General features: G+C 51.1%; 1 protein-coding gene across 7 annotated transcripts in view; it reads right to left on the minus strand.

Annotated features, from left to right (window-relative positions):
• VAV2 (vav guanine nucleotide exchange factor 2) overlaps positions 1–12,524 on the minus strand; it is a 107,263-nt gene that overhangs the window by 10,458 nt on the left and 84,281 nt on the right. For 4 of the 7 annotated variants that reach the window (XR_003994514.2, XM_030507333.1, XM_030507331.1 and 1 more), the window contains 12 exons: positions 12,248–12,316; positions 11,519–11,619; positions 8,551–8,650; positions 7,188–7,283; positions 6,632–6,700; positions 4,002–4,088; positions 2,531–2,616; positions 2,152–2,284; positions 1,426–1,440; positions 904–1,013; positions 300–401; positions 110–198 (listed from right to left, as the gene is read on the minus strand). Coding sequence is in view for 6 of the 7 variants with exons in the window: in XM_030507333.1 (XP_030363193.1) it covers positions 110–198; positions 300–401; positions 904–1,013; positions 1,426–1,440; positions 2,152–2,284; positions 2,531–2,616; positions 4,002–4,088; positions 6,632–6,700; positions 7,188–7,283; positions 8,551–8,650; positions 11,519–11,619; positions 12,248–12,316 (1,057 nt within the window). In the remaining variant the exon portion in view is untranslated. The remainder of the gene's footprint in view (positions 1–109; positions 199–299; positions 402–903; positions 1,014–1,425; positions 1,441–2,151; positions 2,285–2,530; positions 2,617–4,001; positions 4,089–6,631; positions 6,701–7,187; positions 7,284–8,550; positions 8,651–11,518; positions 11,620–12,247; positions 12,317–12,524) is intronic. The other 3 variants (XM_030507332.1, XM_030507337.2, XM_030507335.2) reach the window with 1 other exon arrangement.

Raw genomic sequence — 12,524 nt, forward strand, 5'->3', positions numbered from 1 at the left:
TCGTCATGCACTAACAAACATCAGTGCTTTACAGAGCGAATCTTTCAGAGCACCCACGTGCAGCATCCGCCTCCATGACACAGGCTGCTCGTGATGAGAAATAACTCACCGATTTTGCAGGGAGGAATGATCTCCAAGCACTCCTTATGAGCACCCGCTCCACACTTGGGGCAAAGATAGCCCTGGTAGAAGGTTCCTCTGCGCAAAACAAGAAGTCAAAGTCCCAATTCAGCCTCGGCGTTGGGATTTTCTGTCAGTGTTTTAACGCAGATGCAGAAAAGCTGAAGGGTGTTGCTCACCTCAGGAACATCCTGCAGGCTTTGCAGTTGGTGGTCTTCTCAAATGTGTACATCTGGAAGTTATGGTGGTTTGCATTGGCTTTCTCTGGCTTTATGTTGGACCTAAGGGAAAGGACGGGGGGTTATCGACCTCTCGCCTGAGCGATGCTGCACCCGAGACCTGCCACAGCAGCCGCTGTTTGTGTTTCAGTCCAAGTTTGGAAACCACATGGGCAGAGGTGAAATCAAGTGTGAAAGGAGACTTGGGCTAGATTGTGCCCATCAGCCTTCCCCGGGACAGCACTCATGGATTTGCCATGACCCAGCCCCTTCCCTGCCCAGGACCAGCCCCCCTCTGCCTTCCTCCAGTCCCAGCCCCAGCTTCTCACACAGCCTGACACCATGGCAAGGGGTTGCTTCAGAGATGCCCCCCGATGCTTTGGTGCAGACTCTCAGGGTAGACGATCTTGTGCTGGACACAAGTTCTCTTTGTACCGGGACCCATCCAGGGACCCCACATGAGCTTCCCCATCACCAGCTTTGATGCTGGAACTGCATCTCCAGTGACCTGCTGGTCCAAGACACTGTTCTCCCATGCTTAGCTGTAGCAGCCACTCATGCTTACATTGCCATTTCAAACTGCTCCATCCACTTCCTCTTCATTTCCTCCGTCTTGCAGAAGAACTGGAAGCCCTGCTTCCCCTGGAGGTGGATTAGGTAGAAGCCGTATGACCACTGCAAGAGAAAAGAGACCTCTGTGCTCCCACATCTGAGCAGCAAAATGCACCATGCGTCTATTCATGCATTTAACAACTGCTCTCTGTGCCTGCCCCTGCTTCTGGTGGGCTGCTGAACCTTTGCACAGTAACGGTGGGGAAGAGGGAAGAAACACTCCGTGTTTCCCTAGCGCATCACAACTAATGATGCTTTGGCACTGTGCACTAGGGCCAAATTGGATTTTATGGTGGCAGATGAGCAAACCCAGATTTTTCTGCTCCAGTGGATCCTCCCCAGCCATTATATCTCTCCTTGACAGCAACCGACAGCCCAGGAGGAAGATCTGACCTGCCCGCTGCACATATGCTCTGCCTGTCTCCTTATAACACTGCACAGAAAAACACGAGAGAAGATTGTGTGCTTTGCTTACCATTTTTCCATGAGACTAGAAAGCATAGGAGAGCAAAATGGAAACACATGTCATTAAAACACAAAGCTAGCAGCATTTCTTCAGCATCCAAGTGGCAAAACGGGCCATTACCCAAAAGTCATTTAGCCCATCTGTACCATACCTCTTCCCATGGCATGTAAGTGGATTAAGCTGATGGGGCTCTGCTAAATGGATAACTGGAAGGTTTTCCTTCACGGCTGCAGACTAAGCCTCAAACCACTGGCAAAACGATGTTCCTCCAGTGGCAACTATGCTCCCAGTGCTGATTTTGGCAGACTGGTTGGCAGTGCTCACGCTGCCTTTCCAGGCCTCTCCACCCTGCGACTCATGGGAGTGAGAGCATCCGGACGGGACCGACCTTCCCTCCCTGCCCTGCCTCCTCTCCGGCCCGTCTGAGGGTTGCTCCCTGCTGGACCCTCACTGCTGGAAGGCCAGGAAGCAGGGAGCAGCCTCCTCTGGGACTCCAACCATCCCGGCCTCTTCAGGGCTGTTTCGCAAGGATGGAGGTCAAGGATCAAGCCCAGCCCCACATTAATAAACATTTCCCAACGCTCTGTAAGGCTGCCCTGAAAGCTGAGCATTTATTTTCCAGCTTTTTTGCAAGCTCAGTTTCCATTTTAAAAGGCAGATGGGAATGTACAACCCAAGGAGGGCTGAAACAGCTCCAAAATGCTCTCCAGCAGAGCTAATTCCTGGTCCACCTACCTTCTTAATGTCCTTGTTATTCATAGGGTCATCAGTCATCTTGTGGAAGAGCAGCTCAATAATTTCTTTCAGCTCATAGTTGTATCCTTTCCTTTTGCAGACGATCACCACTTTATCAAATAAAAATAAATACCTGCCCAAAGCAAGCAAATACAGCAGCAACTCAAACACCTCATTGAAGTTCTCATGCAAGGAGAAGTGCCTGGAAAGCTCTGTATTGCTTCCCAGCCAGTGCAGCTCAATGCTCAGCCCTGCTGGAATTTCACACTGATGGTGGTTTCTGTCAGTGTAGCTCTAGGCAATCACTGAAATCATGAGCACAAGGGGAATGGGCAAACGAAGGCACATTGAGGTTGGGAAAACTGAGCACTGTACTCACCTGTCCTGCTTGGTGTGGTTGACTATGGAGCGGACCTTCAGCTCGCCATCGATCTTCGGCCTCCCGAACTCCTCCAGCTTCACTTGCTGCAGAAAGCAAAGCAAAGCTGAGACCCACAGCCAGGGCTGAGACAATGCCTTGGGGAGGTGGAAACCCAAACCTGCCCGAAGGCACGGGGTCCTGGGGCACCCCCAGCAGCCCTGCCTTGCGCTGCTGAAGCTCCTGGGAACAGCATCGCCCTCACTGAGAGGAGCCTGTGCATGGGAACAGGACCACGGGAGGTCCCTGGAGCTTCAGCACCAGCATCCCAGGGCAGGGTTCAGCTGCCAAAGCTCTTTTGCACGGTTTGGGACCCAGAAAGCAACGCCCCCCGCCAAATAAGCTGTTTCCCAGGGGTTTCTACAGAACCAGAACCAGGCTCTTGTTTTGATTCCCAACCTGAACAGAGTCTGGAGATTCTGGGCAGGCTGGAACCCAACCCAAAGGTTTGGTCACCTTGTCTTGTGGCTCAAAAGCCCTGTCCCACTGCTGGGTGCAGCCTGGCCACCGAGCTGCAGGACTCAGTCCCCTTGCACAGTTCTTACAGGAAAAAATAAACACTGTGAAGCATCGCACTGGCCAGGAAAACAGCTCTTTCACACAGCTGTGTGTATACTCCACAGTTATTTCATTGCCCCGCCGTGTGGGCTCTGTGTACATAACACCAACCGCTCCACAACGTCCTGCCTGGTGCGACAAAAGGAAACGGGGAGCAGGATGCGTGCGGGGTTTTGCTGACACCCCATCTCCTGATGTCAAACTGGCTCAGGGGCTGCTGCCAGGAGCACAAAGAGCTGCTTTATGTCGCCAGTACATTCCTGTTTCACGGAGCATGATGTCTGATTGTTCACACAGATCAGGATTATCATGACTGCTTCAATCAACGCCTGCGAGCCGCAGCAGCCTGTATCCTACTGGAGAATTTTTGCAGGTTTCTCTTGAAAATTAAGGATTTTGTTTCTGTCTGTTAAATAACCACCAATGAAAGTTCCCTGTTACCAAATGAAGTCAAGGCTTAAAGCCCCCAAACCCAGAACCCCTCTGGGGAGCCCCTGGAGGGGTGTGAAGCACTTCAGGTGTCAGCACCCACTTTGCATGATCCCAGCGCCAAGCGCAACAGTGGAGCTGCTGTGCCCGCAGCTGAGCAGGTCCCACCTCCGCAGTGTGGGAACAAACTCATCAGCTTGGAGCTCTGCACCGGGTATTGCATTAACGGGCTTGCTCAGGGCTGAAGTGAGTGGTGGTTTGCACGGGGTCAGATGATGCACAGTAATGGGACCAAGTGCTTGACACCTCTGGAGTTTGGAGGATGAGATTCTCCTTAAAATATCTGGTACTTGGGAGGCTCACCAGGTTCAGTAAGAAGTGGACAGCAAAAGCACGCTAATAATAATCAAAGTACAGTTGGGAGCAAGGGGATTTTCCAACTTACCAGATTTTCTATAGAGCTCTGAAATTCACTTATTTTCTTTAACGTCTCTTTGTCTCTCTTTACTTCATTTATGTACATGGCCAAGTCCTTAAAAGCAAAGTGGATACTGGTTTTAATTTTCCAGATGGAGAGCACCTCACCAAAGCGGAACGCACAGGACGTGGCTCCCGAAGCTGCACTGCAGGAGTGGGAGCAGGATTCCAGCCGCAGCCGGGACACGCTGGGCACGGGCTGGTTGTGCCCGCGCTGCTCAGGCAGGAGCTGCAGTTTTTAACCTTTCCCAGAAGAGGGCAATGCCCGAACCCAGCGCAGCAAACCCGACCCATGGTATGTACCGGGCAAGGGCTGGGGCGAGCATCCCCACCTTGGCACCTCCGCCCTGCAGCACCCTTCCCTCCCAGCTCCCATCACCGTAATTCCCGTCATCCCCCTGCATACAAAAGCTGGGAGCGTCTCTGCTGCCAAAACACCCGTGTTTGTGAAATAACTGCTCTGGACACCTGGCTGCATGTTAGCTGTGAACAGCACTTGACCCGGTGCTGCCCTGGCTCACAGCGGGATACCCTGCGAAAGCATCCCCAGCTCCAGCACCTCCGGGCCTCCAACACCTCCCACCACACAAAGGCTCTGTTGTAAAACAGGAGATAGTTCATGGAGCTTGTTCTGCCCTGAAAAAACCCTGCTTACCCGAATTTTAACCCCTTAAAGAGTAGGAATCTCATCTCTTCCATTAAAACAAGTTCTTACCCCTTTCAGAGCATATTTTCTGTGGCTGTTTGCTTCTTATCTGCTCCCTGCCCTGTCGTCCTCAACAATAGCTCTTGTCAACTTGGATTAAATCTGAGCACGGGATTTTTTAAGACATCCCCTCTGGGTCAGACCTTCCTCAGCTTCCCAGCATAAGAAGGGTTAATCACAGGTGATAATCTCAAATGTACATGACAATACCTATAACATCACAATGCACCCCACTGGGCCAGTGGCAGGGACAGTTATGTAGCATGACAAAACCAGAAGTCTGATGAAGCAATATCCTCCATTATGCTTGAGCACTGAGCTCCACTCCCTCCTGCTGAACAGGCCATGTCCTACACCAAGGTGGAACAACCCCAGGATCAACCACGACTTCAAGCAGCAATGTGCAAGCCTGGGCTGCGGGATCAAACCAGGAACCCACCGTGCCCTGACCATCACCTGGGCTTGGTTCTGTGTACTCAGGTGGAGGGTTGGTACCTGCACCAGACACCCCCACATGCAGGTTTTTGGTGCAAATCCTGCCCCTGCCTTGTGCAAACAGCTACCTGGGCAAAGCAAAAGCGAGGTGAATCCCTTTGGGAAACATAATTCCATTCACCCTCTGCTCGGCTCTCGCCCAGACGCAGCAGCGCCTGCGCCCGCCAGCACGGCAGACATAAGGGCTGAATTCCTGATGAAGAACATTACTTGTAAGTTAAGCCTCGGTTTGCAGATCGATTCAAACCAAACTGCGCGGCTTCCTAAGCCCCCACCAAGCCCAGTGCAGCCTGAACGGCACCCGGCTCTGTGCCACGGGGCAAGGAAAGAGAAACCTCACTGCTGGCTCTGGCAGCCTCCTGCGGAACCCGCTGTCTGCAGCGCAGCCGGTGTGGATACACGGTTATTGATCAGCAGCGCATCGGTGGGTGCTGTGCTATGGGCCAGCAGCGGAGTTTAACAACTGCCACCAGGCTGCGTGTCCGAGGCCATGGTGATGTGCGCTGCGGCAGCGGCTGCGAACGCAGCGTCCTTCCAACAACCTGAACTTTAAAACAACCTACATATGGGCTGCGGGCTCCCGGGCACGGCGGGGAACGGCTGGAAAGGTCACCCAGCTTATGCAAGTGCGAGGAGACGCGGTGTCCTTACACAACCTGAGAAAACAGAGTGACCCGAGAGCACGGAGTGACCCGGGGATGGACCCTGCAATGCGCTCCAGAGAGAGAACCTGGAGCGAACGAGCAGCCTCAGGCTGTGCTGACGACGGTCCCACAGTGCGGGGGGGATGCACCCAAGTCAGAAAACATTGGAATGATTTTATTTGTTGCTGCTGGTGGTTTTCCTGAGGTCTTGGGGGTTTTGGCTAAAAAGCTCAAAAAAACAAACCCTCAAACAAAGCAAAGTTTTGGCCCAGGAGTTTTCATCTGTGGAAAGAGTGATTTCGCTTAAAAAAACCAAAAGAATAAACTTGGATGAAAGGATTCCCCAGCATCAGCCCCAGCTGACAGCGCATGGCCAGTGCTCCACACAGGCACAGGCTCCATTGCTGCGATCCTTCCGACTTGCTGATACATCTGGAGTTCCTCCAGATCCCTCCCAGCAAAAACAAGAATCTGGCACAGCCCCTTTACACACAATAGCAATTAGTGAAAAGTCTTAACTTGTCAACAAATACCAGCGTCCCCAGCTGCTGAAGGAGGAAGATAACAGAGCCGACTACAGATATGCTGCAAACAATCGCATCAAATGGCAATCATGTCCAGGAGGAGGAGATGCAGCCTTCTCCCCAGCTGCTGGCTGGGTCTTCCATCTCAGGCTTTGTTGTACAGAAGCAGGGGGGACCTGTGCTCTGTTGTACCCCGAGACCCCCACCCCGTGCTCTCACCCTCCCGTACCTGCATTGCCTCCAGAGCCTCCTTCAGCTGTTGCTTCTCCGGCCGGTCTGATGAATGGCTGAGCAGCTCCTGCAAAGATAAAGTGAATATGAAAACAGATACAAAGAGTTTGGGAGTGCTGGAAGCTGCCACACGCTGCCTGTGCCCGTGACCCACCAGGCAGTGGCAGGGATGCCACAGGGGCAGTGGGATGCTGGGCAGGCAGCTGTGGCTGGAGCACAGGGAACACACGAAGTGGCTGGTGCTCGGGAGAGCTGTTACACAGAGCTGACGGGAGGAATTTCACACATAATCAGATTATATGCAAGCTTATTTTATATTCATTAACTGCCTCTCGTGGCTAACAAGTGCAGAATTAGCCTAGGTCACCATACTTTAAAGACGGCACAAATATTATGTCATGTTAAGTAGCTCTAGTAATTATTTCATTTGAAGGGTGAAAAAACCCAACAACCCACTCTGCATTTGGCAATGATTCACTCTCCACTGTAAAAGCTGGAAGATGCTACAGCAGAGGGTGGCAGCTGGAGAGTAGCACCGATGCCAAAACACTTACTTTTAACAGGAGATGATATTTCAAAACTCTTTGCATTGGAACCACCAGCAGATCTTGCAATTTAAATTTCCCATCCTGGACCTTTAGTGTGCATTCCTACGAAAGAAATCAATACATCAGCAGTGAGGCAGCTGGGGGAAACAGGTCTCCATGAAAAAAGCCCCCCATGTCCTGTGGCTGGTACGTTTTGCTTCTGTAACCCAGCTGTGATGGCCAATGGCTCGTGGTCCCTGTGTGCACCCAGAAGAGTTATCAGGGAATAGAACACAGGGGCTGGACCCTAAAATGCGGATGTTCCCACTGAACTGAGCTACTCCAGCTTAATGAGATACTGCTCATTAGGGGAGCCCACGGATGCCCTCAGACCTGGGGAAATGTCAGAGGAGGCGCATTAGCTGAACTCACCTCTTGGATGGGCTGAACTAATGCGTTTCCTTTGTGAGGTGCTGGCAGCAAGCACAGACAGTCACTGCAGCTTCGCTGATAAGCATCAGGTCATTGAGATGAGCAAATGTGATCACAGGAAGTTTTGTGACTGGTCCCTTCACCCAGACCCATTTAGATATGTGACTTGGCTGCAATGGCTTAGAACCCCTGTGTGCCCCCCAGAAGATGAGGGAGGGGAAGGAGAAGCACGGGAGCAAGTGGATGCTACAGCCACTGGCTTGATGCAAGGTCCAGAGAACAGGCTTTAAAAAATCATTAAACCCAGTTTTAGCCCTGAGCTGGGCTGCTGCTTCTGCATGGCAAAATCAAAGAGCGTTGCAGAAGCGACATAACATGTACAGACAGCCCAGCAAACTCAGATTAGCATCAAGACCAAAGCAGGAATTAAAGCTGGGTAAAAACAGCAGCTCAAACAAAGCATCCCTTCTGGGGCTCCTTTGATTTACTTAATATCTGGATCAGACCCTATTTACACTAAGCCTTTACACTGGGGAAGGAGGACAGGGAGCACCCCGGGCGTTCGCCTGGGGACATGGGGACTGTCCCTGACACTGTGTGTGACCTTGGGAGGCCACACAGCTCATGGCTGGGGACACTCGATGCCTTTGGGTCTCCCTGCATGACTCAAGGAGGAATTTGTCCACAGCCAGTCCCTCTCCAACAAAGTCACCTGGATTGGTTTAACCTGGATAAACTCAGGGAGAAGGACAGCGAGCACGTCTGCTGGGGAGATGAGGGGCAAGCAGGGGATCAGGACACGACAACCCCCAGCTTTGCTCCCTCTCTGAGCAGCGCAGGTTCACCCCCCATCCCTCCCCTCTCTGGCTAAATCAAACATTCCCAATACACTGTTCTCCAGGAAGTCCTTCCAAACCCTGTGCCCGGGGTGGGCAGCCCTCACCCACCGCCTGCTCACCTCCACCTTCTGCCTGACGTCCTCCCTGTTGGCCAGGAGGTGGTTGAGCGTGTTCTGGGCATACTCCATGTGGCTGCAGTACCTGCCGTAAATCAGCAGCCTGTAGAGGGGAAACCACCGAGTTAATCGGAAACACTTGCTGGCAGTTATAACCTGTTATAAAAGATATATGTGCTTATATACAGTGAAAGGACAAGGCAAACAGCTATTCCCATATAACTGCTTAGCAAAGTATTAACACTTTTTTACTGCATGGCTTTTTAACATGCAAATCGTTTGAAGCTTCCAGAGCTGCAGCCCGTAGGGGTGATTCAGCTCACACGAGTGGCCAAGAGGAGCCTGGTTTTGGAGGTACAATGGCTCATCTCTCCACTCCCCAGTGGGATGTATTTAACCACCGCTTCCCAGAGCACATGCTAACCAGTGGAACCCCAGCTCCTCACCGAAAGATCTTCCCTAGAGCAGCTACAAAGCGGTACCCACACCCCAGGTATGACAGCCCAGATATGAAAAGAACAGTCAAGAGCAGGGGCTGACCCGTGCCCAAGTTGCAAAACCACCAGTGCTCGCCTCTCCCACCCCAGCGAGGGTCTAGAGCAGGAGGGGGTGGGTGCTGAACCCCTGCAGCCCAACCTCGGCCGCCAGTCAGCTTGTTCTCACAACTCCACCATCACCATAATCCCCCGCGCCGGTTTTCCGGCTGTGCTGTATTAGCACCAGGACTCGTGAAGGCAGAGCAGGGACGTGCTTCAACACCAAGCAATGACAAAAATCCATTTCCTGAGAGCATTTCCAAATGATCTCGCTCAAGCCCATGTATTCATCTCCCCAAGAGCCTTCATTTCCTGCGTCCCAGCTGCTCACAGCCCAGAAAGCGATCGCAACCACCATGGCTGATGCGTGTCCCTCTCTCCGAGGGTTTCTGGGTATTTCACCAAGTAGGGAAGAAGGTGGCAAGAAGCTCTTGATTTTTGAGACATGCCCAGAACGGACAAGGGTGATGATAACTGACACCTCTTCAGAGAATGAGAGGCTTCAAATCCCCTTAAAACCCAAGGACACATCCCTTGCAGGATGAGCCACAGGGACCTAGAGATCAAGTGACTGGGTAATTTGGGAGAAGAAGGTTGTCACAGCCTTTGGAAACACAGTGAGACTGTATATGGACACCCAGAGCTATAAATCAAAAGCCTGACACAAACAGAGCAGTTTTACTCTGGATTCCCCCATTTTCCTCCACTTCACTCATTAATCCTGCATGACAGGTTTGGGTTTTCCCCCCTTCCTTGCTGTTAACTGCACTGCTGCTGATAAGACCCATATTCCATTACACACTGCAACTCATCCATTATTTTTGGGGCCTCATCTCTCGATTGGAGACAATCTGGGAGCACCTGACCCGGTGCCACTCCATAAACGTGGGACTCTCAGACCCTGGCAGGGAACTGAATGGGGAGATTTATGGGAGCCGCAGTCCCTGGCGAAGCAGCAGCCAATACAGATTATTCTTCTGCCTTTTCCCCTTGACAACTTTGAACATGCACAATAGTATCTACCTTGCCAGCCAACTCAGAGAATTTCAAAGAGGCTTCAGGAGCATAAATTCAAGCCTCTGGCTTTCAGAGAAAGAGATTTACAAACTATTTCCTTAAAAAAAACCCCACCGAAACCCAACCTGCAAAGCAGAGGAGCAATACATCATTGTGCCGGGATGTCTCTGCGGGTGTGTAGGGAAGCGAGAGCTATTTGTCATGGATACATGGGGGAAGGTCCTGTTCCTACAGGAACCAAGTGGGGATTCTGGAGGTCCACGTTCCCTTCTTGGTGGGGCAACGCTGCCTCCCCAGGTGAGCTCACCTCCCTCTCCTGCACCCCCATTTCCTTGCTGTAATGTGGGATCAGAGACTTTCCTGACATAGGAAAGGACCCTGCCTATTTAGATCAGGTTGCTCCAAAATCTTCATCCCCGAGAGCCTGGTTTTGGGGTCTTTGACCCCAAATTTTTAAATTATTTGCGCTCTTCTTTGGAAACTTTTTTTTTTTTTTTTTTTTTTAATTTAACTCAGAGAACATTCCCTTTTTAACAAGGGGCTCTCTCTGTGAATGATGGAACATCTGACCTTACGGTGTGTTATTAATGCAGATGGTATTTCTGCAGTTATTGACTTCTGAATGGCATTTCTGTGTCTAGACACTGGTTTAATCACAGTGAAATAACACCCTGGCATGAATCCATGATGATTCAGGCCTTTGATTAGTATTAAGGATATTAAAGGCTTTTATTAACCTTATCTTTGCGTTCTGGGGTACTCCTGCCTGCAGCTGCCAAAACACAGAATCTATTATGTTTGCGAAAGCAACTTCTACATTTATGCATCATGCAATAGGTGCAGGACAAGAGTGGTGCCAAACCCGTGGTGTTTTGGTGTGAGCCATCACTCTGATCTCACCAGAGCGAGGTCTCCCCTGCAAAGGACCTATCCCACCATACCACAGCCCCTCGAAGCCCCTCTGCTGCTTGCGGGAGGAGACTATGCTAAACCCATGGAGACAAGTGAGGTTTTACTCCATTCCGGCTCACCATAACCGTGGTATTCCCATCATTACATCCCTGTAAACACGTTCTATGCTCAGCCTGCAGCCAGCCAGTCTCACGTGGGATGCTCTGAGCCCAGCAATGTTCAGGCACAAACACGGGAGTGCAGGAACAAGCACCCACAGGAGCCCCGTGTGTCAGCCAGGGTGGTCAGAGAGGAGATGTCCCAACCTGACATGTTTGTGGCTGGATGTAGCTGCTTAAGTGTTGGCACCCAGTGATGTTCCAGCCACCTGAGAGCATTCAGCTGCGGAGGGGACAAACCTCGTCTGCTGTGATGGGCATTTCTGCCCAAAGCTCAGAGATGGGCCCTGCAAATATTATCCCAGCTCTGTTAAAACTGGAGCTGCCTGAAGACAAGGGCTGCTTTACCTCTCTTTGAATTCCAGAAACACTTTTGCCAGGCTGCTTCCTCCAGACATCATAGAGACATCGATGGCTCTCAGGAAACTGAAGTGCACTTTAATTAGGTCCTAAAACGAAGAAACAATCAATACTTTAAACACATCCAAAGCAAGTGGGCACAAACAGCCTGAAGAAGCACACGTTCACTGCTTAATCAGACAGGCATTTTCTCTTCTTTTTTTTCTTTTCCCCTTTTTTTAGCTGTTTTTAAAATAAGTTCTTCTAGTGAGATGCAGCCCTAGGTGGCCAGGAGTGCAAGGGTGTAGTTCCACCAGGAGGTTATTCAGTGATAAATGCCCCTGGATGTCCATGTGTATTAAAGTCCCTTTTGCAGGTCTGGAGGCAGAAGAAGAGATGGGCAGGCTCTGACCCCGACTGCAGTATGGAAATAAATCCCTTCATCCCAGTGTGCCCCAACCACCACTAAGTACAGCTGAAATACACAGCCCGAGCCCTGGAATATCCTCCGTATAAAACTGTTTTCTTACCTAGAGTTCATATAATCCCCAACTCTAAAATTGAGCGTTAAAGAATATCTCCTAAACCCTTTCAAGCTCCGCAGCACATGGAGGACTGAACCTCTACAAGTGAATGCACAAATCTCATATGAAATCTGTACACCTCCTCTTAAGCAGGAAGAGGGCTGAGCCGCCATGAAAAGAACACAGATTTAAACCACAATGTCTGTGCCATTACCTCCAAATTGATAAAAATAGCTTCCATGTCTTGGGGAGTCAGTACCAGCCGCAGTGGGTTCATATAGTTCTGGCAAGAGGTAAATGGAAAAGGGATTGAAATACTGGAGAGAGTGGACAAGGGGGGCTTGTGCAAGGGGGTGTTTTTCCTGCTTCACCGGCTGCATTTACCCAGCAGGGAGAAGCCGGGTTGTAACCAATTTAAGCACTTGCAAAGGGAGGTGAATGACGACGTGTTTGCCCAGCCTGGGCTGTGCCATGGACTCCAGCAGGGCCAG

The sequence above is a fragment of the Strigops habroptila genome, chromosome 15, assembly GCF_004027225.2.
Source record: "Strigops habroptila isolate Jane chromosome 15, bStrHab1.2.pri, whole genome shotgun sequence".
In the NCBI taxonomy this organism is placed as follows: Eukaryota; Metazoa; Chordata; class Aves; order Psittaciformes; family Psittacidae; genus Strigops; species Strigops habroptila.